The sequence below is a fragment of the Epinephelus lanceolatus genome, chromosome 13, assembly GCF_041903045.1.
Source record: "Epinephelus lanceolatus isolate andai-2023 chromosome 13, ASM4190304v1, whole genome shotgun sequence".
NCBI classification, from domain to species: domain Eukaryota; kingdom Metazoa; phylum Chordata; class Actinopteri; order Perciformes; family Serranidae; genus Epinephelus; species Epinephelus lanceolatus.
Window position 1 is genome coordinate 7,595,665 of NC_135746.1, and position 26,512 is coordinate 7,622,176.

General features: G+C 40.2%; 1 protein-coding gene across 10 annotated transcripts in view; it reads left to right on the top strand.

Annotated features, from left to right (window-relative positions):
• Nucleotides 1-26,512, top strand: part of nrxn3b (neurexin 3b) — a 435,238-nt gene that overhangs the window by 151,632 nt on the left and 257,094 nt on the right. For all 10 annotated transcript variants that reach the window (XM_078173689.1, XM_078173690.1, XM_078173684.1 and 7 more), the window contains 3 exons: nt 19,434-19,637; nt 21,336-21,362; nt 26,062-26,181. In XM_078173689.1, coding sequence (XP_078029815.1) covers nt 19,434-19,637; nt 21,336-21,362; nt 26,062-26,181 — 351 coding nt within the window. The remainder of the gene's footprint in view (nt 1-19,433; nt 19,638-21,335; nt 21,363-26,061; nt 26,182-26,512) is intronic.

Sequence of the window (26,512 nt, forward strand, 5' to 3'; positions counted from 1 at the left end):
GGCTGAATTGACCGCAGAGGTCTCCTTCTTACCAAAAGGAAACAGATTTGGTGATTTAAAAAGGTAAAGACACTGATAATGCAGTTTCACATCAAAAATCAGTGTTTTTCCAATGCTGTTTGGAGCTGAATTGCTGCTAATGTTTGCTCAGCTTGTTCCTCTGAAAACTTAAAATCAAGACGTTTTTGAGGGTTTTACTGGAGGCTGAATTATCCGCAGAGGTCTCTTTCTCACCAAAGGGAAACAGATTTGATGATTTAACCAGGTAAAAACACAGATAAAGCAGTTTTATGTCAAAAATCTGTGTTTTTCCAAAGCTGTTTGGTACGACAGAGACTGGAGCCAAATTGCTGCTAATGTTTGCTCAGCTTGTTTCTCTGATAACTTAAGATCAGGTTAAAACATATAGTTAAAAATGACCAAGATCTTAAAAGTGTATCGTAAAAATGTGGCTTAGAATTAAACATAAAGTCAATTTATGACAGCTTATGGCAGACAACCTCAACTGAGATACATGTGCAAAGAGGATATGATGCCACTGACAAGGCGATGGCAACCAAATTACACGGATTATGTCCTTGATTAAATGTCTAGATTTCTCTGTGTTTAAACATTGTTGAAAAATAATTTGGATAATTTAAGTACACAACTCAACAAAATATATGACATTGCTCCAGTCGTTTCTAGACATTTTAAAGCATAAAAGTTCCATATATCTTTGAGCTGGACTTTATTTCCATGATTTTTGCATTATAGTCTGGTTTTGGTACACGAACAGACCGACAGTAAAGGCTCACTGGCTCTGGATGTGGTAACTGGCTCGCATCATTTAGCTCATGATGCCTCTGTGGGGCACTGCAGGTGGTAGATTTGAAGCATCAGCGGCAGCTGCACCTGCACTTCACCACAACAACTAGTGCCACTATATCATACTCATTTTAGAGTGACAATAATGTGTCTGGGACTGTTGGTGACCAGCGAGAGAATGATACTTCACATTTTATCTATTCACTGCGTGTGGTTGCCGCAAGATAAATCACCTGTCTGGTTGTCTCAACACAGGAAATGCTTGCTTCCTGTTTTGGGGTGTAACTAACAAGCATACAGAATGATTGACAGGCTCATACAAAAAAAACATAAAAGTATGTCTCCATATATCAAGCTGAATAATGAATATATAGTATGTTTCCTCATGGAAAAGAATAATGTATGTTTACGTCCCCATGTCTTGAAAGGTGTCAGCAGCCACGGCGACGCAGGAAACTGTTTGACTAAGTTTAGAACAGATGTGTCGAGGTGCACTGACACACTTGAAATTTCTAGTGACGCCAAGCCTCTGAAAACAAAAGGTGCACACACACAACACATCTAATCCTTCCTGCGAATTCTGTCTGTAAGGAAAATTGCTCATTGTCTAAAGACCCCTACAGTAGTGTGTTTGATGCTTGAAATGCACCAGATAGTTTAAGATTCATGTTTAAGTGTACAATAAAAATGCAAGGCCAGAAAATATTGTCTAGGCATTTAGGTGATTGTGTTGACCTGCTTTTTGCTAGACTGCTAGCTGCTCAGATACAAACCTAAGCCTAGCTGTTGAGATTGTGTGTGCCTGCATGTGTGTGTGTGTTCGACTTGTTTTGCAGTTTTGCAGCCTAGGGAAGCATGCTAAATTAATCCGATTTCATTTGAAGCTGAAACGTGCTTGTATTGTGCTGGGTGTAGAAAATGCCCGTGCCTGCATATTTTTTATGTATCTCCCCTTCCCAACAAGGAAAATACAGGCCCCTTCTATTCACTCCTCTTCTTAGCTTTGTTCCATTTGTCTTTTAACACTTATCTGCTTCCCGCTGTTGAATAATCGTTGAATTGAGCAGAATAATGAGTTTGGTATCTTCTGCATTATCAAGCGTGTCACATGTTTTTTCGAGGCCGAGTTCTGTAGTTCGGCTACGGGCACAATCCTTTTTTTCCCACTCCCTGAAATAAATTTATCTCGATTTCACTCTCCTCTCATTCTTCCCCTCTCCATTCGCTGAGATGATGGTTTATGCAGAGAGAAGGTCCTAAGTGATTGGAGGTCACGTAGATTGAATTTTAATTCTCGTGGATGCCAGCTGTGGTAATTTCCCTGAGCACATGCAGAAGAAATGCAGAGCGAAATGTCCTCTCCTCTCCTCTCCAACCGAGGAGATTTGAGTCGTCTGCCATTAAGGATGGTGTTTCCTGCCTTGGGCACCAGAAGACAGACTCATGGCGAGCTGACAGTTGTCCTCCTGTGCAGGAACAGTATGCCAGTAGTGCCTGACGCAACCCGGCTCTGCACATTCATACAGTGTGTGAAAACGAAAGGAACAAGGAAAGGCTGATGTAGTGGCGGATAGACGGAGATGGAGAGGGAGAGAGGAGTACAAACTGTTGACTGGATTGTTGAAAATGCCAGAGAGGCAGCAGCAGAGAGACAGACATTTGTTTGACAATGTTTACCCGTGAGAAGAACAGATCCTCCCTCACTTTAAAAACGATCTGTTCGTTTCCGTTTTTTCGCTGCTTAGAACATTATACTGTTGCTCCCTAATCCCCATTTGTAATTATATGTGTGCTTAGGAGCTGTGGTGGGTTATGTAAACCCTGACTCTCATTGTGGCACACACTCATGCAGAATAGGGAGGGTGGGAATGCGCTGCATCCATCTCTTCCCCCTGCTTTCTGCGTCTCATTTCATTCTCTCTTTTTTTTCCTCCAACACACTCGCACGCAAACTCTCCCTCTTATTTCTGTGTGGTTTTACACACACACAGGGAGAGGGAGAGCAAGCGAGAGATAGAGAACACTTAGAGGAAATCAAGCCTTCAGCGTTCGGCCATCTGAAAAATTGACAAGTCTCCAAACCTCTCACGGCAGCAGTGAGGGTTCCCAGAGAGACAAACTGACTTTTACGATAAAAAGTGGAAAAAAAGAGCACAATACTCCTTTGCTGGAGATAAAACCTCGCCCTCCCTGGGCTTTACAGTAGTGTTTGTAATTGCATGTTTTTTAAAACAGCCTGAATTTGCATTTTCTAATAGTATTTTCATGCATCAAGAGACACTCTGGTGACTTGAGTTGTTTGCTTTGCACCATGACATATATATTTATATTTTTTGTCACTTTTAGGCATCTCCTTTTGTTCTCTTTTCTATCCCTCTCTCCTTTAACCACCCTTCTCATCTCCACCCTGTTCCATCTCCCAACAAGTCACGAGAAGCTGGTGTCAACAGCAGCTGGCTGTCTTTGGCTCTGCTGCCCCCCGATGGTGCTGTGCCTCACTGGTTGGGCGTACTTGCATCCTGCAGTTCATGTGTTAAAGCATGTTACAGCTAAAACACACACCAGTGCTTTTCACACCATCTAACCACAAACGGCCATTGTGCCAGGCAAAGCATCAGGCAACTACAGAAGACGTTTAACACCCCCTCTGGTGTCGTGTAAAGGTAGCTACTGTACATTTAATTTGCATACTCCTCAGTGGTTTCAACACTAAACAGGAGGTACAGCTCAGTATACCAGATGTGGAGGAGTATTACAGCAGTGCGAGGCTGTTTCGTTTGTTGAACATATTGCTGGAGTTGTTGGAAATGAGGCAGAGCAAAGTTCTCATGGAAAAAAAGGACACCCACAGGAAAACAGTCATCTCTTCCCCCACATCTACATATATTCTGAATCTTGCAAGTTATGAGGATACTGTTAGTTTTACAGCCAGTAGTTAATGCACTGGCCTCAGTCACTCCTCCACTGTCTGCTTTTCTGATGAGCTTCTTAATCTTGAAGTCTTTGTTAAATTGTCCTAACATTTTTTCTCCCACCCAAAGGTGTATAAAGACACTTAAGCTGCATCCACACTGATATGATTTTGTTTTAAAACACATATTTCAAAACGCCGCTGACCCCACTGTAGTTTGAAAACTTCTGGGTTGCATTTTAGTCCGTATTGGCAGAAATGGAGACTTTGGAAAACGACGATACAGACACCCACTTCCTGATGAAGTCTTCCAAGTCATAGCTTGTCAAGCCAACACTTTACAGCAAGGCCTTCTTACCTTTTGTGATTTTATCCTCCTGAGCTGGCCACCAATGTCTTAAGATGTTGCCTTTAGATGTTGAATTTAGGTTGTGACATCGGATGACTAAATTCAATGCAAGGACAGCGTCTAATGCCGAAGTCAATTTGACGTAGAATACTGACAATGGATGGACTTGATATTTTATTGGTTTTAAGTTGTGTTGTCAAGTAACCAAAATCCAGTGTCTTCCAAACATCTCATGTCAACATCATCTTGACAAAGAATAACAGCATTTAGTTGAAGGGTGTGGAGAAAGAAACGTATCGTCTGTAAAACAGTATTATGTGAATGGTCACCATTTTTAAATTTAAATGTCTTTAGACATTTAAAATGTCATCAACTCAGTTTTCATTCCAACCAAAATTTAATGTCTGTCAGATGTAAGAGTCAAGCGTCTTTCTGACATCATATTAATGTCCAAATGCTAGCTAAGTCTTTGTGTGGATACTCCCATGTCCATAGCTTCGTCTGGTAATGGATAATGCTCCCAGTGCCACTCTTAATATGTCTCCGTTTTTGCTTTGCAGCAACTCCCAATCTGTTTTCCGCCACCTTGACCACCATACTCATGTGTACTCTCAGTAGCAGTTCCACCCTGTCTTTGGTCCAAGCAAAGAAATCTCTGGTCTTTACTGTTTGCCACCTCCAGTATTTTTCTCTGACTAAGCAACCAGCCGCAGAATAGTTATAGTAATTAGTTCTGAGACTGTGCTAAAACACTTGTGTGTATGAAGATTGTTTTCATCTCAAAACACCTAATTATTTTACGTAAGCATATGTATAAAGTGTGGATGCGGTCTAACATGTAGCAGTCATGATAGCCTAATGGGTTAACCGTTGACCGTGAACCTTCCCCAGATTGCGACTAACATTTGCTTCATGTCATTCCCAATATCTCTCTTTCTCCAATCATTTCATGTCATCTCTCGACTACTGCTGTTTATCAAAAGTATAAAATGCTCACAAAACTACTTCAGAGCAAAAACTAAGCACATTCACTGGTGTATCTTTATCTGCCCTCGCCTGATGAACAACAATTGGATGCACGGTCAAGTCAGGAAGATTCAGCAAGGACAAAACCATAAATCAAACTTACTTTATCAACAAATTCTTTTGCTCGTACATTCACATCCAGCAGAAAATCACAGCAGCTCAAACTGTAGAAGATGCAGAAAACATTGTTTATTTTCACTTTGTTGCAGCCAGATTACAAACTGTAATCATAAAAGTTTGGGAGGAATGACCGCGATGCCCTTTTTGCTCCGAGTTCTGAGTTGTTCTTCTATTGGAACTTTTATTTAAACCGGATTTTAACGAGCATTATTCACAGTCACTGCCCAAATTATTCTTTTTGACCTAAATGAGCCCTTTGGTCAGTCTAAGTGCTCCCAAAGTGCCCTTTTTTTGGCCCATGTGGCCTTTCAGCTGGCTCAAGTGCCACTTTAACTTGGACGTAAATCCATTAGAGGAGTGCACATTGGAGGTGACACCCTTTTTCCATGTCTGCCTCCAGCCCAGTCACCACAGGAAAATGGTGGCATTGTACGTTTCTGAAAACCATGGATATGTTACATTAGTACATTTTCTAAGACTGCTAAGCTGACTGCTGCAGACCACTGTTCAAGACCAACAATCAACAAAATTAGATGTTTTTCCTAATCCATCGCTGTGTTTCTAGCCATGTTAATGCCACAAAAAATGGGTGTTTTTACTGAGACATTGCTGCATTTGTGACCAAGATAGTGCCACAAAAAGCTTTTGTTTTCTGAGACATTTCCGTGTTTCCAGTAAAGTTAGTGCCACAAAAAGTAGCTGTTTTTTACGGAGACATTATTACGTTTCCAGCTGGGAAAGTGCCACAATAAGTGGTTGTTTTTACTGAGACATCCCTGCATTTCAAACCAGGATTGTTTCACCAAAAGTGGTTCTTTCTCCACCAAGACATTGCTACATTTACAGCCAAGATAGTGCCACAAAAATCCATTATTTTCTACTGAGACACCTCTGAATTTCTAGCTGAGATAGTGCCCCAAAAAGTAGTTGTTTTTCACCAAGAAATTGCTGCATTTCCGGCTGGGATTGTTCCACCAAAAGTGGGTGTTTCTTTACCAAGCCATTTCTTTGTTCTCAGTGGGGATATTGCCATGAAAATGGTTGTTTTTATGGAGACATTTCTGTGTTTCTAGCCAAGATAGTGCCATGAAAAGTAGTTGTGTTTTTACCAAGAAATCGCTGCATTTCCAGCTGGGATTGTTCCACCAAAAGAGGTTGTTTTTTTTTACCAAGACATCTTTGTGTTTCTAGCGAGTATAGTGCCATGAAAAACGGTTGTTTTCACCAACACATTTCTACATTTCTAGCCAAGATGGTGCCATGAAACATGGTTGTTTTTACAGAGACATTTCTGTGTTTCTAGCCGAGATAGTGCCATGAAAAGTGGTTGTGTTTTTACCAAGAAATCGCTGAATTTCCAGCCTGGATTGTTCCACCAAAAGAGGTTGTTTTTTTAACCAAGACATCTTTGTGTTTCTAGCAAGGATAGTGCCATGAAAAATGGTTGCCTTCACCAACACATCTCTACATTTCTAGCCAAGATAGTGCCATGAAACATGGTTGTTTTTAATGAGACATCTATGTTTCTAGCTGAGATAGTGCCTTGAAAAGTGGGTGTTGTTGACCCAGCTGGGATTGTTTCACCAAAAGTGGGTGTTGTTTACAGAGACATCCCTGTGTTTCCAGCTGGGACTGGGACCACATCCTCATATTTTAAGCCAAGACATGATCCTTCCTAACCATAACTAAGTGTTTTTTTGCCGTTGTGCCTGTTGAAACATAAGGAAACCTTGAGTTCCAATGTAACTGCTGCATTATAACATAGACTTCTGCTGTAGTACACATTTATTCTGGCGCTTGGGTTGCTGCCTCTTACAGAGTCTGTGCACACCACTGACACAGCAAGTACACAAGCTTTCCAAATGGTTGTGCATGTGCATGTGTTTTTGCACTCAGAATGACCCTTGTGTGGCCGTGTGTGTAACCACCCACTAAGCAGCAGTTTTACTCCCATAAATCACCGCAAAACATCATAAATCATAACTTCAACATCCTTCAGGTCAAATACAGCTGCTTTGCTTTGAATAATCCACCTCAGAGAGACTTTGGAGGAAAAGCCATTCTGTGACTTTTACCAGCTGTTGGGTTAAACCAACAACAGCGTGGGAATGATTCAGTCACTTTGTTGTTGCTGCTCTGAATACTGCAAGAATGAATATGAGTATGATGTCCATTACAAAATCATATGAAATTTAATGTGCTTGTTTCAAACACTGATTCTATCTGTCACATGTTGATGAAAGCTCTACGGATTTACCTCATCCCTGTGTAAAGCCTATTCAATATGTCTGATGCACAAAACCGCTTACTGTTTCATATTGACGCTACATCAACTCTTGTGATTTTTGATATCCCTATAAATTCATCTCTGCTTAGGCTGAGCATGGCAGAATATTGTGATAATCCCTGCGGGTGTGCTGACCTCCTCCTGAGTTTTACTGTCTGATAGGGTTGTTATTCTTCGAAGTGCTCAGTACAGACTGTTTCCTAAATCTGGAACGGGACAGAGCATTGTGTTTTACATTTTGGGGTTTCTCAGCAAGTCACTGTGTGTCCGTCACAGGCGATAAAAAGTGAGAAGAGAAGTAAGGTGGCAAGAAATGGAGATTATAAAGAAATGACAAAGAAAAATCTGTCTTAAAATAAACGCAGACTGCATGTTTGTGACCTTGTTATCAAACTATATGGATTCTACAGTGACATTGAAGAGGTGTATCACAAGTCGGCGGAGCCACATGTGGCTCTTTGGCCCCTCTCCAATGGCTTCCTTTGGCTTTGACCAAAAGGCCTATGACAAATTTAAAAAATGTTTTAACATTTCATCAACTAAAGTAGTCCTAGCCATGTCTATTGCCTGGCGCTTTTTCCTAAATTTTGCCAGACATCAAGAGCAGTGGTTTGTCTTGAGTCTCCTTAGTGAAGCTAGCTGCGGATGCCAAATCCAGACAGGAAAAGTCTTATAGGAAAATAGTGAATTAATAGTGTATAGACATTTTTTTACTTTCGCTGCAAGATGTCAAACATTCATGAATACCTTACAGCAGAGCCACCTAATGGTAAAACATATTAATGATTAGACCTATTATGTTGATAAGCTAATTTAGACTTAATAAGGCTGTGTTACCTTAATTATAAGGCTCAAATATATTTTGTGGCTCCAGACAGATTGAATGGATTTTTTTAGACCAGTGACTGCTCCTCTGGTAGTAAAAGTTGCTGACCCCTCGTCTATACTTTTGTCTACTTGTCTTACTTGTCATATAAATATATCATTTACAACTGCAAACTCAAAACCAGGCCTGTCTGGATAATTATATTTTCAACTTACTGAGGTCAGCAAAAATGATTGAGGTCATGTCCATGTATTGTGCGTGTGTAAGGGATGTTGACAGGTGAGGTGTCCGTTACTTAGATGTCCAAACTCTAGATTTGTTGTGCATCGGCTTAAGAATAGAAAGCCTCTATTCTATTCTATTCTATTCTATTCTATCCATTATCAGTTTTCAATGGCCGGCTTGGAAGCGTGAACAATCTGATGCACAGCGAATCTTAAGTTTTCTAGCTCCTGGTTCCTTCAGTGTTCATTGTTTAGGAGGTTTTCACTTGGAGCCGAAGTATCCGCAGAGGCCCCTTCCTCTCCCTCTCCAAAACAAACAGACCCTGTGATTTAAACCAGTAAAACGCTGAATGAAGCAGTTTCACATTCAAAAATCTGTTTTTCTGACTCTGCTCATCATGGAGGGGCTTCTAACTACAGTGGCTGAAGTGAGAATGTGAATAGCCTTATCTGGAGCCAGTGTTTGGTTTGTCCATTCTGCACTACTGTAGAAACACGATGGTGCAACATGGCTGACCTCATGGATGAGGACCTGCTCCTTATGTAGATATAATCGGCTCATTCTAAGGGTATGAAACCACAATTCTTGTTTTCAGGTGATTATACACTAAAGAAAACATATTTATTATATAGTATCTGCCAATATTTTCCCCTAAAACCAAAACACTGGACCGATAAAATGGCAATAATATTGGTTATTGCAATTATTTCTGGGTATACTATCCACAAAAAGACAGGTCTGCTGAAATCAGCAATGCACCCAAGAACAGAAACACCCACAAAATGAGTATATGTCAAAAACTGATCATAAGAATGACCAAAAAGTGCAGGCTGAAGCCATGCAGTAGCTCATAACTTCTACCCAAATGTATGAACAGAAGTCAGCCATTTTCAGCAAGGAAGTTCTGATGAAAACCAAAAACAGACTTGAAAGAAAAATGACTTTTTGAATAACATCAATCAGGTGGCCAGAGACATGACTCCAGATGAATGCTGATGTTGCTCAGAGTCTGCTCGATATATATAAATATGCAAAAGTTTGCTCACGTTCAACATAACAACTTTACAAGGACTTATTTTAGCTTGTGGTGGCAAGAAGACCTTATAATTGCAGCTCTAAGTCGGATTTTCTTACAAAATAACATATTGATGACAAAAATTGCCACGGGAAACGTAAATTTTGACATTGAAAACAACCTGTCCAATTTATTAATGTCAGCAGCAGGTTGAGTAAGCATTGACTCAGCAGTCCAATCAGCCGTCCCTCAAAACACTCGGTTATATTTTAAGGTCATTTTGTGCTTGTGGGACGTGCAAATATTGGCTGTCTGGCATACTTAAAGAGTAAATTTAAACAGGAATGAGGGGAATAGAAGTCTCTCTGCTTTAGATAAATTTTTACCACTTACTGTCACAGCAGCTCGGCGGAGTGACTGTTAATATTTCCTGTCTAATGTACACACTGTTAAATTAGATTTTTTTATTCCTGTATTTTATTACTCTGTCTTATTTAAGTGGTTTTCTTTCACAAGGGGCTCAGATTATAGGACTGGAGTATGCCTTTAAAAGTACAGTGTAGTCTGTCGGGATATTTTTGGTGGTTCTGATGTTCCCGTGTTGTAGCAGCACTTAATTTGTGCGTGTGTGTATGTGTGTGTGTGTGTGTGTGTGTGCGTGCACTCTGTGTGTCTCCAGAGTGAATCACGTGGTGAGGATTACTGTGGATAACGTCCACAGCCAAGAGCCTCTTCTGTCGAGTGCAGGCATTTCCTACTGCCTCAGTGTGTACACACACACTGTACACACATAAACACACTGTATATACACACACAGAAAGGAGACTAAGGCACACTTAGTGCCTGTAAGATTCTTTTATCGATGTCCTTATCCTTGCTGTCAGGATGAGGATATGATTTTTGAACTTTAAAGACTGTTGACAGCTAATTCTAAAATGTGTGCGTGTGTGTGTGAGTGTGTGTGTGTGTGTGTGTGTGTGTGTGGTGTGGGAGAAGGGTTGACAGGCATTCACATGAAACACCGCAATGACAGTCAAGGCCCTCGTTGGTTTGTTTATCAAAACAAAGACTTGTCACTCTGTTACGGGAAAAAAAAGAAAAAAAAAAGATTAGATAATCCTACACAGTTACAGCCAAGTCAAGTAAATAATGGGAACACAGAGAGAGGAAAAACGGAGAGAAAGAAAACAGATTTTGAGAGTTTGAATAGGACTAAAGTGTGTGTGTTTCTGTGCGTGTGTGCCGAGGAGATGTGAATACCATACTCTCCCCCCGTCTCTATACCCTGAATATTTGTGAAGCCTCTCACTTAATAGCTTTCCTCCTCCTCCATCTTCTGCTTCAATTGGACTGCTAATTATGTAAAGTGCGGAGCCCGCTGGAAAACACACACACACACACACACACACACACACACACACACACACACACACACACAAACACATAGACTGACAAGTAGCAGCTTAATTACCATCTGAAATGACATCCTCATTCCTGCTGATATCTCTCTTAAGAAATACCAAGTTACGGAGCAGCACATATTGTAAGGTGTGACTGTGTGTGGGTTCATAGATATCGTGTTGTGCATGCTGTCTAAACACTCACATACACACACACGCAACACACATGGTGAGCAATCACCTGCGGTATCTTGCTGAGGCCTGTTATTAGCTTTACATCGTGTATGAATGACAGTAATCACAGCAGCAGTCTTATGCGGAGCCTGCTGATGTTTAATTATCTACAAAATGTAAAGGGATGTTTAGTTCAGCTGTTTGCTTTCACTGCTTTACAGCTCTGACACCTGATTAAGCTTTATATGATAGTGTAACTTACTTTGAGTTACTCTGATGACCTGAGTTGGACAAATAAACAGCTGGGAACTCGAGAGACTTGACTTAAAGTTTAGCTTTAAGAGATATTATCTTGGAAGACGTTGAAATCCGGCGCTTGGGCAGTGACTTGCAGCATCAGAAACCAACGAAAAAAGGCGTTGGCATGAAACGCGGCCGGTTGCGGTCATAGTTTAGCTGCGCCCGGCAATGCCAGGGGGAAACGAGGCAGGACAAGGATGAAAGTTAAGGTGGCAAAAGTCCAACTTCCACCTGAGAGAGCAGTATTTGCATCCCGTAAGATTCTAAAGCCAAAGCCTGTTCTCTTTTCCTAAACCTAACCATGACTTTTTGTTGCCTAAACCCAACCACATGCGATAGTTGAAGGAAAAAAAAAACATCAATTCACGGTGTTGTACTGACGTAGTGCGTCTATTTTGAAAGAGACTGTATGCAAACTGTACATTTCCTGTGAAAACAGAAGTGTATTTTGAAAACAGATGACGCATGTAACAGGCTGGACTTCACATAATGTCCCAGAATGTCAACCAACACACCCAGGGTACCTTGTACATCGTATCTGGACGTGGAAAGTCCATGATCAAACGTCAATATGTGACGAGGTCGGCGTGAGAATGTGTTGATTGATAGGGTAAAATGTACAAACTATGGTAATTGCCAAGATGTGAGAATGTTTATTCAGTTCACTTGAAATGTATTTGTAAAGCACCATATCCTACAAAAGCAGTTCAGAGTGCTGTACATAAAAGCAAAATCAAACAGCTAAAATGTGCAAATAAACAGAGACCTCATGCATACACATAAAATGCATAAACATACAGACAAACATGCTGTGCAAATACAGTGTGGTCTTTTAAGAAAATGCACATGTAAAAAGGAACATCCTTAGTTTGGTTTTTAAGAGCACAGTGTCTCAGATCAGTGGGAAAACTGTTCCGTTCTTTAAGTGCATAAATACTGAATGCCATCTCACCAGACTTTGTAAGTGCTCTAGGCACATGGAGGAGATTTCCATCTTGTGACCGCAGAGATCTGCTGGGGTTATAAACTGACAGCATGTCTGAGATGTACTGTGAAGTCAGACCAGCGTGAGCTTTGTAAACCGAAAGGAGGACTTTGAATTGTAGTGTGAAAACAACAGGTAACCAATGAAGGTTTTGGTGAGTTTATGGTCTGATCTTGATTGCAGTAATCTAGCCTGCCCATATCAAACACATGCATGAGTTTCTCTGAGTCAGTTTTAGAGGGAAAGCCTCTGACTCTGGAAATGTTTATAAATTGGAAAAAGGTGCCCTTTGTGATTGCACTATTATCCTTAAACTTCATTCACTATCCACGTTCACTCATGGGTTTGATCCTCGGCTCCTCAACATGTCCACTCGTGTCCTTGGGCAAGATACTGAACCCCAAAGTTGTTTCCTGCTGTGTCATTGGCGTGTAGCATGTGAAAACTTTAAGTGGTCAAAAGACTGTAAAGGTGCTGTACAAATGCAAGTCTGCTTACAACCTAGTTAGCTTGTTTTGGCTTGTTTAAGGTACTTGCAGACCAGCTGTCTCTGGGTTTTAGTGCCCGAAATTGAAATCTTATTTTTCTCACTGTTCAGCTGAAAGAAGATGGCAGCCATCCAGTCGTTGATTTCTTCTAAGCAGCTGAGCAGGGAGTTTATGGGTTGGAGGTTGTCAGCAGATAGTGAAATAAGAAGCTGCATGTCAGTTGCATAATTACAGTAACTGATGTTATGGGTTGTCTGGGCTCAGCCTTAGAGATAGGGTGAGGAGCACGTACATCAAGAGGAAGCTCGGAGTAGAACCGCTGCTCATTCGCATTGAAAGGGGTCAGTGGAGGTGGTTCGGGCATCTGATCAGGATCCTCCTGGGCAGGAGGTGTTTCGGGCACGTTCCACTGGTAGGAGGCCCCAGGGCAGACCCAGAATACGCTGGAGGGATTACATGTCTCATCTGGCCTGGGAATGCCTTGGGGTCCGCCAGGAGGAGCTGGAAAGTGTTGCTGGGGAGAGGGATCTCTGGGGTGCTTTGCTCGGCCTGCTTCCATGACCCGGCCTTGGATAAGCGGTTGAAAATTATGTTTGCTGATAATGTTGCCAGGGGGAAGCATATGTTAAATAGAAGAGGACCCAGGATAGAGTCCTGCGGGACCCCACACAGTAATCCTGACTGTTTAAGTGGAAGTCCCCAAGTGTGACAATTAAATTAGAATTATACAGGTTGGATTCAAACCACTGGAGAACCATGCCAGACAGACCCACCCATTTTCTTTGCAGTTCCAGCAAGATCTGTGATCCACTGTGTCAAATGTAGAGCAGAGTCAAACGTAGTTCTAGAAGTATTGGGACTGAGATTGTTTTTATCGTCACAGTTGATTGTCATGTCATTAACAACTTTTAACAAAGCAGTCCCTGTGCTGTGAGATGTGCGAAAACCACACTGGAATTTATCATAAATACTCTGATGGGGTAAGAAACAGATTAGCCAAACTTATAGCAGTGAGAGATATATACCAACATTTGACTGTGTTCACTTTAAGTTTTACCTCCAAATAAAGTGGTTTAGATAATGGGGCAGTCTGTTGTTTAGTTGTTTAAGCCCATTTACACCAACACTACTAAAATATGATCCAAGACATAAGATATAAAACTGCATTTTACCTTTATCTGTCACACTCTGGGGCAACACAACAAGCTGTAAACACAATCTCAGTAGGAAGTTCATATAAGAGTCACAGAGAGAAAGAAATGTGCCTCTTTGTACATCATCAGACACCAAGCAACATAGCATCCACGTCAAGCTGTGTCTCTGTCCAGTATTGACAATGTGTCTCTTTATTTGTTTGTTCTTCTCCAGCCAGTCACAAACTTTATCAGCTTGCTGTTCTGTGTAACTTCATCAACTTCTACTAGAGTAAATGCAGTAAGGCCAAGGCCAGTAGTGTGTTACAAAGCATCGAAGTGTGTCACTTTGAATTTCTCATGTAAGAAGGTGTACTCAGTACTGCAGAGCTGTTGGCAGGCCACCAGTATAACCTAGAAAGAAGGACACTACTGGGGGGAATAAAGCTTCGATGACCAACAAGAGTTAAAGCTACAGCTGTTGGTTTGTGTTAACCTCGCCACATCGACTCAGATCCTGAAGTAAAACTTTATGAAATCATGAAAAGAATTTGGTAGCCAGAGAAAAGCAGGATATCGTGTCTTAATGTTTATGGAGAAATATATTTGATGAGAATATCGTGAGGTGGATGACTTGAACTCCTGGTCAGTCATCTCAGGAGTTTGAATATTAAGAAATGTTCTTTTTCTTTCTTCTTGAACTACCCTCGGTGGTTCTAAATGAACCGTGTCAACATCCTCAAAATAAACTCAGCCGTTTCTCTGTTTTGTTTTTTTCTGCCACTCAAAGCGGAGAGGTTTATGCAGTGGGAATAAAATACATTGAACTGCAGTCAACCAAAGGCTTACCTCTCTTCTCTCAGACAATAAAAAGCCATTTGACTGCAACACAGCCAATCCCAGCTGAGACTGATCGATGACATCCAGACATGATGGGGACTCTTTTCCCCCAAAAAGGATGCTCTACACAGAAACAGACTTTTAAAACTGAATGCCATTATGTTGTTGCTTGCTTAAAAGCCAGAGCACAGTGTTGACTTTAGAGCAGTCAAGCATATTGGCAAACTGGTTAGGTGAGTTTGTATGCCTCTTAAACAGACAGTTCGCTCCAAAGTGACCAAAAAAGGGACATAAAATGACCCAAAGATACACAAAATTACCTTAATGAGACACAAAATGCCCAAAAGGAGTAACAAAAAGATCACAGAGACACAAAATGACCAAAAAAGGGACACAGACCGACCCAAAAAATACACAAAATGACCTCAAAGAGACACAGAAGGACAACTAGGTGACACAAAATTATGGCAATCAGATACAAAACCCCAACAAGATGGCTAAAGACTACAAAGAGATGCAAAACAACAAAAGAAGATGCAAAACTACCACAAAATCTAAGTTTCTTATTCCGATGTAGGAGAGGTGGTGAGACCTTTTGCATACTTTAGCCCAGGGGCCCATTCTCTTATAACTGCCCATGAACTATTTTCTTTCTACAAAACTACAGTCGTATCACCCCGCAGAAGCTTCCGTCTTCCTTCTGTACATCTACTGCTAGCTCACCTAGCACTTCTGAACATGCTAATGTAACCACTCAACCAGGAGGACGGCACAAATGTTTACATCCCCCACTGTCACGAACACAACCCTCTCATCTGTGAGAAAACCATACTTCCTTCTGCATGGTGATACGGTTGGCAGATGTTGTTGGGTATTGGGACATTGATGCTGAGTTTTTCAAATGATTTTTTGTCACTTTGAGCACCACAAGCTGAGTGCCATCTAGTTCCTTTATATTGGAGAGAAGGCAGACATACTGTATCTACGGCTGATATCTTCAACATTTGGCAACTCACACCAAAACAATCTAGACTGATAAATAGCACTTTGGGTAAGAGGGAAAATATGTATTTTTGATTATGGGGTGAACTGTCCCTTTAAAACAGAGTGAAGGTGTGGAACAAGGAATAGCTAAAAACTACTTACAGATTAACATATTGTGTTTGTATGATCTTGGACAGTTAAATGGGTCAGTCCACCATTTTGATCCAAACTGAAATATCTCAACAACTATCGAATGGATTGTCAGTTTAGTGTGGATATTTGTGATCCCTTGAGGATGAATTCTAATGACTTTGGAGATCCCCTGATTTTTTGTCTAGCGAATGTGAATAATCCAATTTTTATCTGTGCTCATGTAAACATCATATGCCGAATATGATCATAACCACAATAAGGCTCATAAACGGGTTATTCATGTCCATGTAATAGCACTCATTATAAAAAAGCTGTAAACAGTAATGTCCTTGTAGCCACTAGGGGTGTCTGAATATACCAGTATTGACAATAACCGTGATATTTAAAAATGCAGTATTGATACTATATTAATAATACACATATGATAATATTGTGTAAAGAATCCAGCGCCTCTTAAATGATTTCCATTTCTCTCCGTTCTCACTTTATCTGCCTTCACAAACACCATCTGCTTGCCTTTTCACCATCCATTAGGTGTAACGACTCTTTGTACAATTTGGTTCGGTTAAAGTTGCAGACTGTGACTTTGCCAAAAACGAGACAAAACAAACAATAAACTAGGTTAAACTGAATTTGACATTTAGTATTAGTATGCATAGTGATAAGATTATTATTGTGAACTGTTTTGGATATGATATTCATGTGGTGAAAATCTGATATCATGCCAGCCCCAGGAGTCAGTAAGCAATTTTTGTTAATTAAGAAATTACATTTTTAAGACTGTTTAGATCCCAGTGTCAAACTCTCATGGCTACAAACATCTGAACCGTTTTTCAGAAATAGTTTTTCTTGGGGCACCGTGCCACGTCCACTTAAACTCCAGAGTGGACATCACAGTTTGCTTTATAGGGTGCTTTCCACGTCTGTCCTTGTCTGTTTGTGTTTTCTGAGCTGCAGATTGACTCTCACCATGTTTTTTTTTCGTTCCCCTCCTTCTGTGAGCCTGGGACCTGACCTGGCTCACAAATCAATACATGCCTCTGTCAGTTAGGGGATCCATCTGTGGACTGGCCTGCTGTGCACGCATGTGTGGATGTGTGACCGCGTTTTCTTTATGTGAGAGCGAAGGAGACACAAAGAGGGAGAGAGAGCCCCGTGCAATTTAAAATTGAGTAGAACAATGGTGAGCCAAGGTTTCATTATCCTCCAGGCTACTGTACCCACACAGTCGACAGCTTGTTCATAGAGCGCATTTTACAACAGCCCTAAAAGCAGCACAGAGGAATGTGTGATATTTTTTTTTTTTTTTTTTTTTTTTTAACAGCAGTGCACTGCTTGGCGAGATGAATGGTTCACTGATCCCTCACTGCTTATATATGAATTTTTCAACATATCACAGGAATTTTGACATTCAAGCAAAGTAAAATCCAATTTTACTTATAATGCATTAATGTGTGCGTGGGTGAGCATTTTTCCACACAAATCAACTCGTAAATGACGCTTCATTCAGTCGACCCTGTGGAGACAGGGAAGAAAGAAAACGTGACATGTGACATTGCATCGTTTACAGGTACAACCCCTCCCCTGTGAGACGCTCCAAAACCTCTCACCTACAGCCTCAGCATTTCCCTAGACGCAGCCAAATGGTGGTGCATTTCTGAGGCCACAGGGCTATTTTTTCTTTTAAAAGCTGAGGTGTCAAAACAGGTATGTCATGGTTGGATACCCTTTTTAATCTGTCTCTCTCTCTCCCCGAGAGGCTTCCAGGCTGCTGACAGTCTTCCTCTTTTTTCGGCAGGCTCGTTCCTGCTTTCTCCTCCTTTTCTAACTCATAAGAAGGGAACAAAATAGTCTGACCCAACAGCACCTCCAACCACAATCACCTATTTGTTCTTATTGTCTCTGTTTAACCACAAAGCAGGTTGTGTTGTTGTGTGAGGATGTGTGTGTTTACACAATGCTTGTGCATGCTCCAAAGAAGATTTCATGATTAGAATAAATGCACAAACTGTTGTCTATAGAGGAGAGCTGGCAGGGAAAGGTGGATGATGAATACAGCTGCAACCAGGCATGTGTGACATGTATGTGTGCGCTTCCCTATTGATTAATAAAATATGAGGGACACGTGTGCATCTAACTTTAAATTGGGTTCACTTTTCTTCGCCCAGCGTGTGTGTGTGTGTGTGTGTGTGTGTGTGTGTGTATTTGCTTTCAGAGCACACACTCTCTCTTTATCTTATCGGAAGCTTTGGTTGCATAAACAAAGCTGTCAGAGGGAGGTGAAGCATATGCAATATATTGCCACACTTTGTCCTGTTGTGATGGTATCTGTTTTATTTATTTATTTTTTAGCGTATATGCACACATGGACACAGCCTCACCCCCCGCTCATTACTGTTGTTGGTATCACATACCTCATACCACATCCTAGACTGTGATAGTCCCCCCAACAAAAAAATCTCCTAGAATTTAGTATATGGAAACTAGTTCATTTTTTGTGTGTTTATTTTACTTTATTTTATTTTATTTTTTTCATTTAAAAACACAGCAGCATCATCATGTCAGAACCTAGTAATCAAATGGTTAAAATTGAACAGGAAAATAAATGAATATTTATTAGTTATGATCAAGTCTGATGGTTAAAAATGTAACTCAGTAAAATGGGAAAATAATATTAATATATAGTTGTTGTTTTTCTTTTTAAATGTAACACTGCTCAAAAAATAAAAATGTTTCTGATGATTGTCATATTCCAGACTGTCAAAAATACAATAGAATAAAATCAAAATTCCCCCCCTAGTTTTGAGTGTACAACAAAAAATAATTATTAATTATTTTTCCATTAATAAAACAGGAGTAGCATTACGTAAACAAACTCACATTTAAAGGAATACAGTTCTGTAAATTAATTAATTTTGGTAGTTATGATTAGGACTGACGTTGGTCAAAAGATTTAACTTGGTGAAGATGGAAAATAATATTAATGTATAATATTTTTGTTGCATTTTTGTGACAGATTTTTTTTTAATCTGACCCAGCAAAATAAAAATAATTGACATATCCCAGACTGTGAAATTATAAAAAAAAAAATGTTCCCTAGCATGTACTGTAAATAATTTAATTTTGTCTTTTTTCATATATAAAAAAAAAAAAACAGTGACATGATGCAAACCAAGTGGCATTTAAGGGGTTAAAATTCTGAATATCAAGTGATATTTGAAAATTATAATCTGGAGTGAAGTTGGTTAAAAGATTAAACTCAGTAAAAGTGGAAAATAATATTGCTATATGATATTTTTTTGGCATTTTTTTGAGGCGGACATCAGAGGTGCTGTTTATAAGTGAGCCACCGGGTTAAACTGTCTCTATCTGAAATAATGGGACATTGTCGTCTCTCCTTTTTCTCACAGAGTCATCAATCCTGTCGTATGATGGCAGCATGTACATGAAAGTCGTGATACCCAACGTGATGCACACCGAGGCCGAGGATGTCTCACTCCGCTTCATGTCCCAGCGGGCGTTTGGCCTGCTCATGGCCGCCACATCCCGCGAGTCGGCGGACACGCTGAGGCTGGAGCTGGACAGCGGGCGGGTCAAACTGACGGTCAACCTAGGTATTGTATAAACCGTCCCTGCTGGTTCACCTCGCCTCCAGTTCAAGAGGAGGCCTTACTGTCTTTGTGTTTTCTCTTTTTATTTTGTATGTTTTCTCTCTGATCCAGACTTTATATCAGACCTAACAAACTAAACCAGTTCTTGTAGTTTGTCTTTGTAGTTGCATGTTTTGTTTTCGACTTGCCTGGACTGTAAGTTTTTCTGCCTTGATGCTTAGATGTCCTCGTAGATTTTTATATCCATCAATCTAACACGTAACAAAGTAATCCATGCTCCGCAGCACATCTTCTGAACACATCATGCTCATTATTTTGTACAAGTAGATTTCTCCACAGGCACAGCATTTCACTTGTTTGAATTCCTTTAATAGATGGCACTGTCCTCACACATGCATTAATTCAGACAGCAACATTTTAGATAATATTCTGCCATCTATTCACAACTGCAGGTAAGCGTTTGTACATTTTAGTGCTGCACTGATAGTTGCATTCTTATCATGTGGGTCTGTTCCCTGTGGTCTTTCTTTTATTTTTTTTTTCCTCTCATGATAGCAGGTCCATGTTTCTCTCTGTCCATTAGTAACCCTTGGTCTAGCTGGCATCTCCCATGCCTTGTTCAAAGATGGCACTCACCCCTTCAAAGGCCCCGAGCCTGCGGCCCGTCTGGCAAACAGCCCGATGCCACAGCACCCAGCGCGCCTGCAGATGGTGGCACGAGTGCTACATTTAAGTAGAGTGCAGGCCTTTATAGCACTGAGCCTAGAATAGACACTCTCGACATAAAGCGTACATGTTCATACAAAATATGTGAATATAGCTGATTTACTTTAAAATGTACTCGGCTGCCACAGCTGCTAAAAACATGGAACACCTGTAGTCCATATTTCATGTTTTTAATGTGCAGTGTTTTTTACCAAGCATATTTAGAGAGAGAGTTTACCTTTAAATAAAAATGAATTTTAATTAATTATGAATTATAAAAATGAATTTTAACTTCTACCAAAATGAATTTAAAGCACAGAACTATTTAATTTCTCCTAACTTACACAGGGCCCTCTGAGAGGGGGTCTTTGGCCTCTGTACGGTGTTGGTGCTGCGTGGCTCGAGGCTGTTTGTTCCCACTTTTCTGTTGCGGTTGACGGCACATGACCAGCCTGGTCACATGGATTTCAACCTGCACCTGCTAAACACAGGTTCAGTACCCTCCTGTAGATGGAGATGTTAGTATGAGGCATGTAAAGCCTCAGTTTTGACAACAAATGACATAAATTGCCTGATTTTTCATGATGTAGTGGGCTACCAGTAAAATACTTTAGCTCTAGTTGCTGGGTTGCAAAATCGATGTGGCCATTGAGTTGCAAGTGACCATTTTGAAATTTAATAATTCAGCATGTAGCCAACCTCTTTGAAACTCATGTACTAACATTAACATGATCAGTGCAGTAATACTAAGTAGTATTTGTATGATATTATTATTGGCTACAGCATTAAAAGTAATTAAAAGAATTGGATTGGGATTAAATTGAATTTCCAGTATCAGTCCAGTAATATCGACCGTCAGTAGCCAACCCGGCTAAAATGGCCGCTGGGGTCATGTGACCGTCCCCGGAAGGTGGCTTTTCTTGCTCTTGGATGTCTGCAGCTGTAACCTTGAAGGATGCGATTTCATCTGTCACTTATTCTCCCCTCCCCATCTAGACTGTGTCAGGATAAACTGTAACACCAGTAAGTCAACATTCTTCTTCTGCAGCCTTCTTCCTACAATCAATGTTTGATTATAGCCTGTGTGCTAGATGTAAGGGCAGGAATGTGTGAATGCAGGGGACTGATAAGAGGATTTCTCAGATAAGAGGGGGAGAAAAAAAGTAATAGCCGGAGATTAAAGTTATGCAAATCTGACTTAATGTACTCTATATATTTTAAATGGCCCACTTTTCAAATTGATTCAGGCAACCAGTTCTTAATCTTTCCCTGTATACCTGTACGCTGCTCGCTGAGCATTTACACTCTCAGACTCTGTGGGCTAAACTGTTTTCCCAGTTACACTGTAATATATTGCAGAGTGTCTCACTTGCTTTGTTTTCTTGCCCTCCTTATTTTAACACATACAGCAGTGTACAGGCCTGTAATGTGATATATAGATGGTGTTAGCAGACATGCTGTTACTCATGAAAGGGACTCTTATTTTTCATTATTTTCAAAAGCCTCATAGAGAACGAAACAGAGAACAAAGACTCAGAAGGGGGTTTAGGAGTGTGTGTGAGAACAGATTGTAGACCTTTGTTTATATTGATTAGCTTCATTATTCTCTTTAAAGGGGGACCTATTATGCTTTTCTGTATTTTGTGTCTTATGTATAGTGTTACAGTGTCGGATATTTTTATTAAACGTGGTCAAACTTCAAATTATGTAAACGTATATAAAAAAACTCCCTGTGAGCAAAAACCCTCAGGCTCCAGTCTGTTCTGAATACTCTGTTTCCAGCAGTTTTATGCCTCGACACCGGAGACAGCCATGACGGGAAGCATCATGTTTTTTAGGTTGTCTGTCCATCATCCGTCCATCCATCTGTCCCATTCTTGTGAATGAGTATCTCAAGAACACCTTGAAGGGATTTCTTTGAATCTGGCACAGATGTCCACTTGGACTTAAGAATGAATGGAATAGATTTTGGTGGTCAAAGGTCAAGGCTATGGTGATCTTGTCTGTCTTGTTCTTGTGAATGCGAAATCTCAAGAATATCTTGAGGATTTTTTTTTTTTTCCCCGACTTTGGCACAAATGTCCACTTGGACTCAGTGGTGAACTAACTAGATTTTGGTGGTCAACGGTCAAGGTTATAGTGACCGCGTCCGTCTCATTCTTGTGAACGGAATATCTCAAGAATATCTTGAGGAAATTTTTCAACTTTGGCACAAATGTCCACTTGGACTCAACAATGATCTGAATACATTTTGGTGGTCAAAGGTCAAGGTTATGGTGACCTCGTCTCATTCTTGTGAATGCAATTTCTCAAGAATATCTTGAGGAAAATCTTTGAATTTGGCACAAACGTCCATGTGGACTCAATGAAATAATTCGATTTTGTTGGTCAAACATTAAAGGTCAAGTCACTGTGACCTTGCATCTGTCTCATGCTTGTGAACATGATACCTCAAGAAGTACTCAAGGGAATTTCCTCAAAGTTGGCACAAATGTCAACTTTGACTCAACGATGAACGGAATAGATTTTGATGGTCAGGAGTCAAGGTCATGGTGACCTCCTCTGTCTCATTCTTGTGTACGTGATATCTTAAGAATATTTTGAGGAAAATTTGCGAATTTGGCACAGACATCCACGTGGACTCAAATTAATTGATTAGATTTTGTTGGTCAAACGTCAAAGATAAAGTCACTGTGACCTTGCATTGGTCTCGTGAATGTGATGCCTCAAGAAGTGCTTGAGGGAATTTCCCCAAATTTGGCACAACTGTCCACGTGGACTCTATGATGAACTGATAAGAATTTGGTGGTCAAAAGTCAAGGTCACTGTAACCTCACAAAACATGTTTTTGGCCACAACTCAAGAATTGATTTGCTAATTATGACAAAATTTCCCACAAATGTCTCATGGGACAAAATGATGAAGTGATGTTATACCATGGTCTGGGTGAATACTCAATTCTGATTGGCTGCAGGGTGTCCGTTAAAAGGTGTTAAAGGACAGCTAAAAAGACGTTCCGGCAACGGATTACAACGGGCATCATGAGTGATTTTATCGTTTCATTTAATTTATTTGGTGAATTTGATAATTTTGATAACTGGGATGTAGAAGAAGAGAGGATAGAGGATGAAAAGAAAAGGGAGAAACGGCACAAGGAGGTGACACCGGAAGAATCAAATAATTTAGAAGATGAGAAGGATGAGCCCAACACCAAGAAGACAACGAAATGGGCAGTTCAAATGCCACTATGATGGACATACCCATATCACTTTCAAATTTCACTATTAATGGTAATGTAGCATTTAATTTTAAATAGGTAACAATCGTTAATGTGTTAATGTGTTTTTATGATTTAATCTCGACTAGGCCGACTATATGCTTATGAATTATTTGATTATTTATAATTATTTGACTAGGCTACAATTTGGATGTTGATTATTTGAAACAAATTTTCTTGGGCCTATAAAGGAACACCAATGAATCATGAAAGTAATATGTCAAGGTTTTTTTTTTTTTTTTGCACATCATCCTCTGACCACCAGAGTCTATAACACACAAGCGGTAAGAAGTGCACTGGCTTTCTGAAATAATCATCATCTGAATAATATCACGTAAAATTTAGTCATCATCTCACTTCCCTTCACTGATCAGAGTCGCTCTCTAAGCTGCGGCCACAGTGGGTTTCCATGGCAACGCCTGTTAACTACAGAGATTAAATAAAACACATTAATGCATAAATAATTGATTTAATATTTGTTTTTTTGGTAAATGACCATGGTATAAGCGGGTTAATGTCCTTCGAGGTGTCTATTATCAGGAATTAATGGACACCGCTTCACGTCGGACGGTTCACGCCTCCGCGTCGTCCATTAATTCCTGATAATGGACTCCTCATCGGGCATTAACCCTTACATATTTTATACAAAAGGTCAACGGTCAACTTCACAGTGACATCATAATGTTCTGCAAAAGCATGGCCCTCTGGCCATTATTCAGTGTTGGGAACAGAAGGGGAGACATTTGGTCAGATACTGAATTGGTGACACTAATCTTGGGTGTGCACCTTGAAACTGTGCTGATTGTATAGATCTGCTGTGCTGCCGTGGGCACGATGTGTGTGAAGCATCAATGTTGTCACAGACATGGGTGTAAACTGTAACTGCAACTTGACTGCAGAGGCGTACAGTCACAAGGCCTTTATACTCGTTTCTACACTGGCTACAGTATGACATCATCTGGTCCAGGCACGCGACTGCAGGTGTTTGTATTACGTAGCCTACACTGCCAAATGAAGCTACATGCTAACGTCTGGGAAACATATTAATCTAGTAGCAGAAGTTATTAATTTCTCCCTTATTTCGGGTCATATTCCTGCTGGATCATGTCAGGTTGTTTAGAGGCTTTCATTGGTGGTTTTTCACAGTCAAAAGTGGCGACTATTCTCCGTTACATTCATTCCCTGGCTGCGGTGACGGTGCAGAGACACGGAGATATGGGAGACCTGGAAACACTGACCAATCAAAGCAGACTGGGCTTTCTCAGGGGGGAGGGGGGCTTAAAGAGACAGGCGCTAAAATGGAGCATCTCAGAAAGAGGGTAAAAACAGATGATCAAGCACAGAAAGTATGTGGAAAATAAAATGTTTTCCGAGCATTAAAGCATGTAAACAAGTTCGGACGGAAACTTTAAATGCAAGTATGAACCTGAAAATGAGCATAATAGGTCCTCTTTAAGTACGAATCTAGTGCACATGCATGCATATTTACTATATGTGCTGCAATTCCAAACTTAAAAGGAGATGATTTTTGTAATTTAGGATTTAATTCATTAGGTTTTCCACAGTGTGTCCAATAAATTACTGTGAAATCAGTCATTTAAATTTCATTTTTCAGTAGATGGTACAGTGCAAGTTAAGTTGAGTTTGCCTTTGAATTCAGTCAGACACAATATTATAAACTACTGATCAAAGCAGAACACAGGGGTCTGGAACAAGCCACAATGTGCCAACAGTAAGTGTGTATTAAATAATTCAATCATTTCAATCCTTGGTCGATAACTTTCCTAAATTCAAGACTGGGATTTCGTTCAAATAGATGCTTTACATTTGTCTCTAGAGCTGGGTCAACAATTGGCCAACAGAAGTTTAGTCTAAAAACCTAAATCTAGTTTACAAATCACGTTGACTGCTGCTGAACACACCTTATTAGGATTTAAACCCTGTGTTCAGTATTATTCAGCAGATTCAGGATTCTGGAGTCAGTGTAGCTGCGCTGCCCTCTAGTGGTTCACTGTCAGAATAACTTACACTATGTCTACAGGCCTATTTTTATGACAGCCATAATGAAACTGCAGTAAAATTTGTGATCTGCCTTCTGTTTAAACGGGGTAGTTCAGTCAAAGTGTAACTTGGAAAGATTTCTCAAAACCACAAACCCATGAGAGTCAAGTTGAGTCACAGCTTCTGAGTCCTTGTATGAGTAACAGCAAATGTTTTGTTTCATTTTTCCTGTCAGTTGTTATTTCTTGTATTGTTTTTCTTTGTTGTCAAATCAAGACCAAATTTAATCTGACAACACAAATTGTTTCATTTTTTTTAAATCTATTTATTTGGAATTTGAAAAGTCTTTTTTTTCCCCAGTCTTTTGCATTTGTTGAGAGAACAGAGATTTGGTTTGTGCTTGTGCTTCCCCCTGCCCCTTGACTAACTAACCCTCCTCTTCAGGCAAGGGCCCTGAGGTTCTTTATGCCGGACAAAAGCTCAACGACAATGAGTGGCACTCAGTACGAGTGGTCCGCCGTGGTAAAAACTTCAAACTCACTGTGGATGACGACATGGCTGAAGGTATCACTCTCATGAAACAGCTTCCTTACTGTTTTATAATATCTATGATATGCTTGATCTTATAATGTTTCTCATTTTCTTTCTTTATTTGGGGGGTGAAGACAGTTGCAGTTTCTCTCTATGATATATTTTATGTCACGGATGCCATTTTAGGATTCAGCCATGTTAGATTTTATAAGGGACATACACAGGCTGATATATTTTATCTGCAGGAAAATACACTTTACCAGAAAAATCAAAGCATTATTAAGTGTGTGTGATAATAAATAATCTAGTAATGATAGCAACAACAATTTAGTAGTATTTATATGTCAGTTTTATTTGAGTGTCA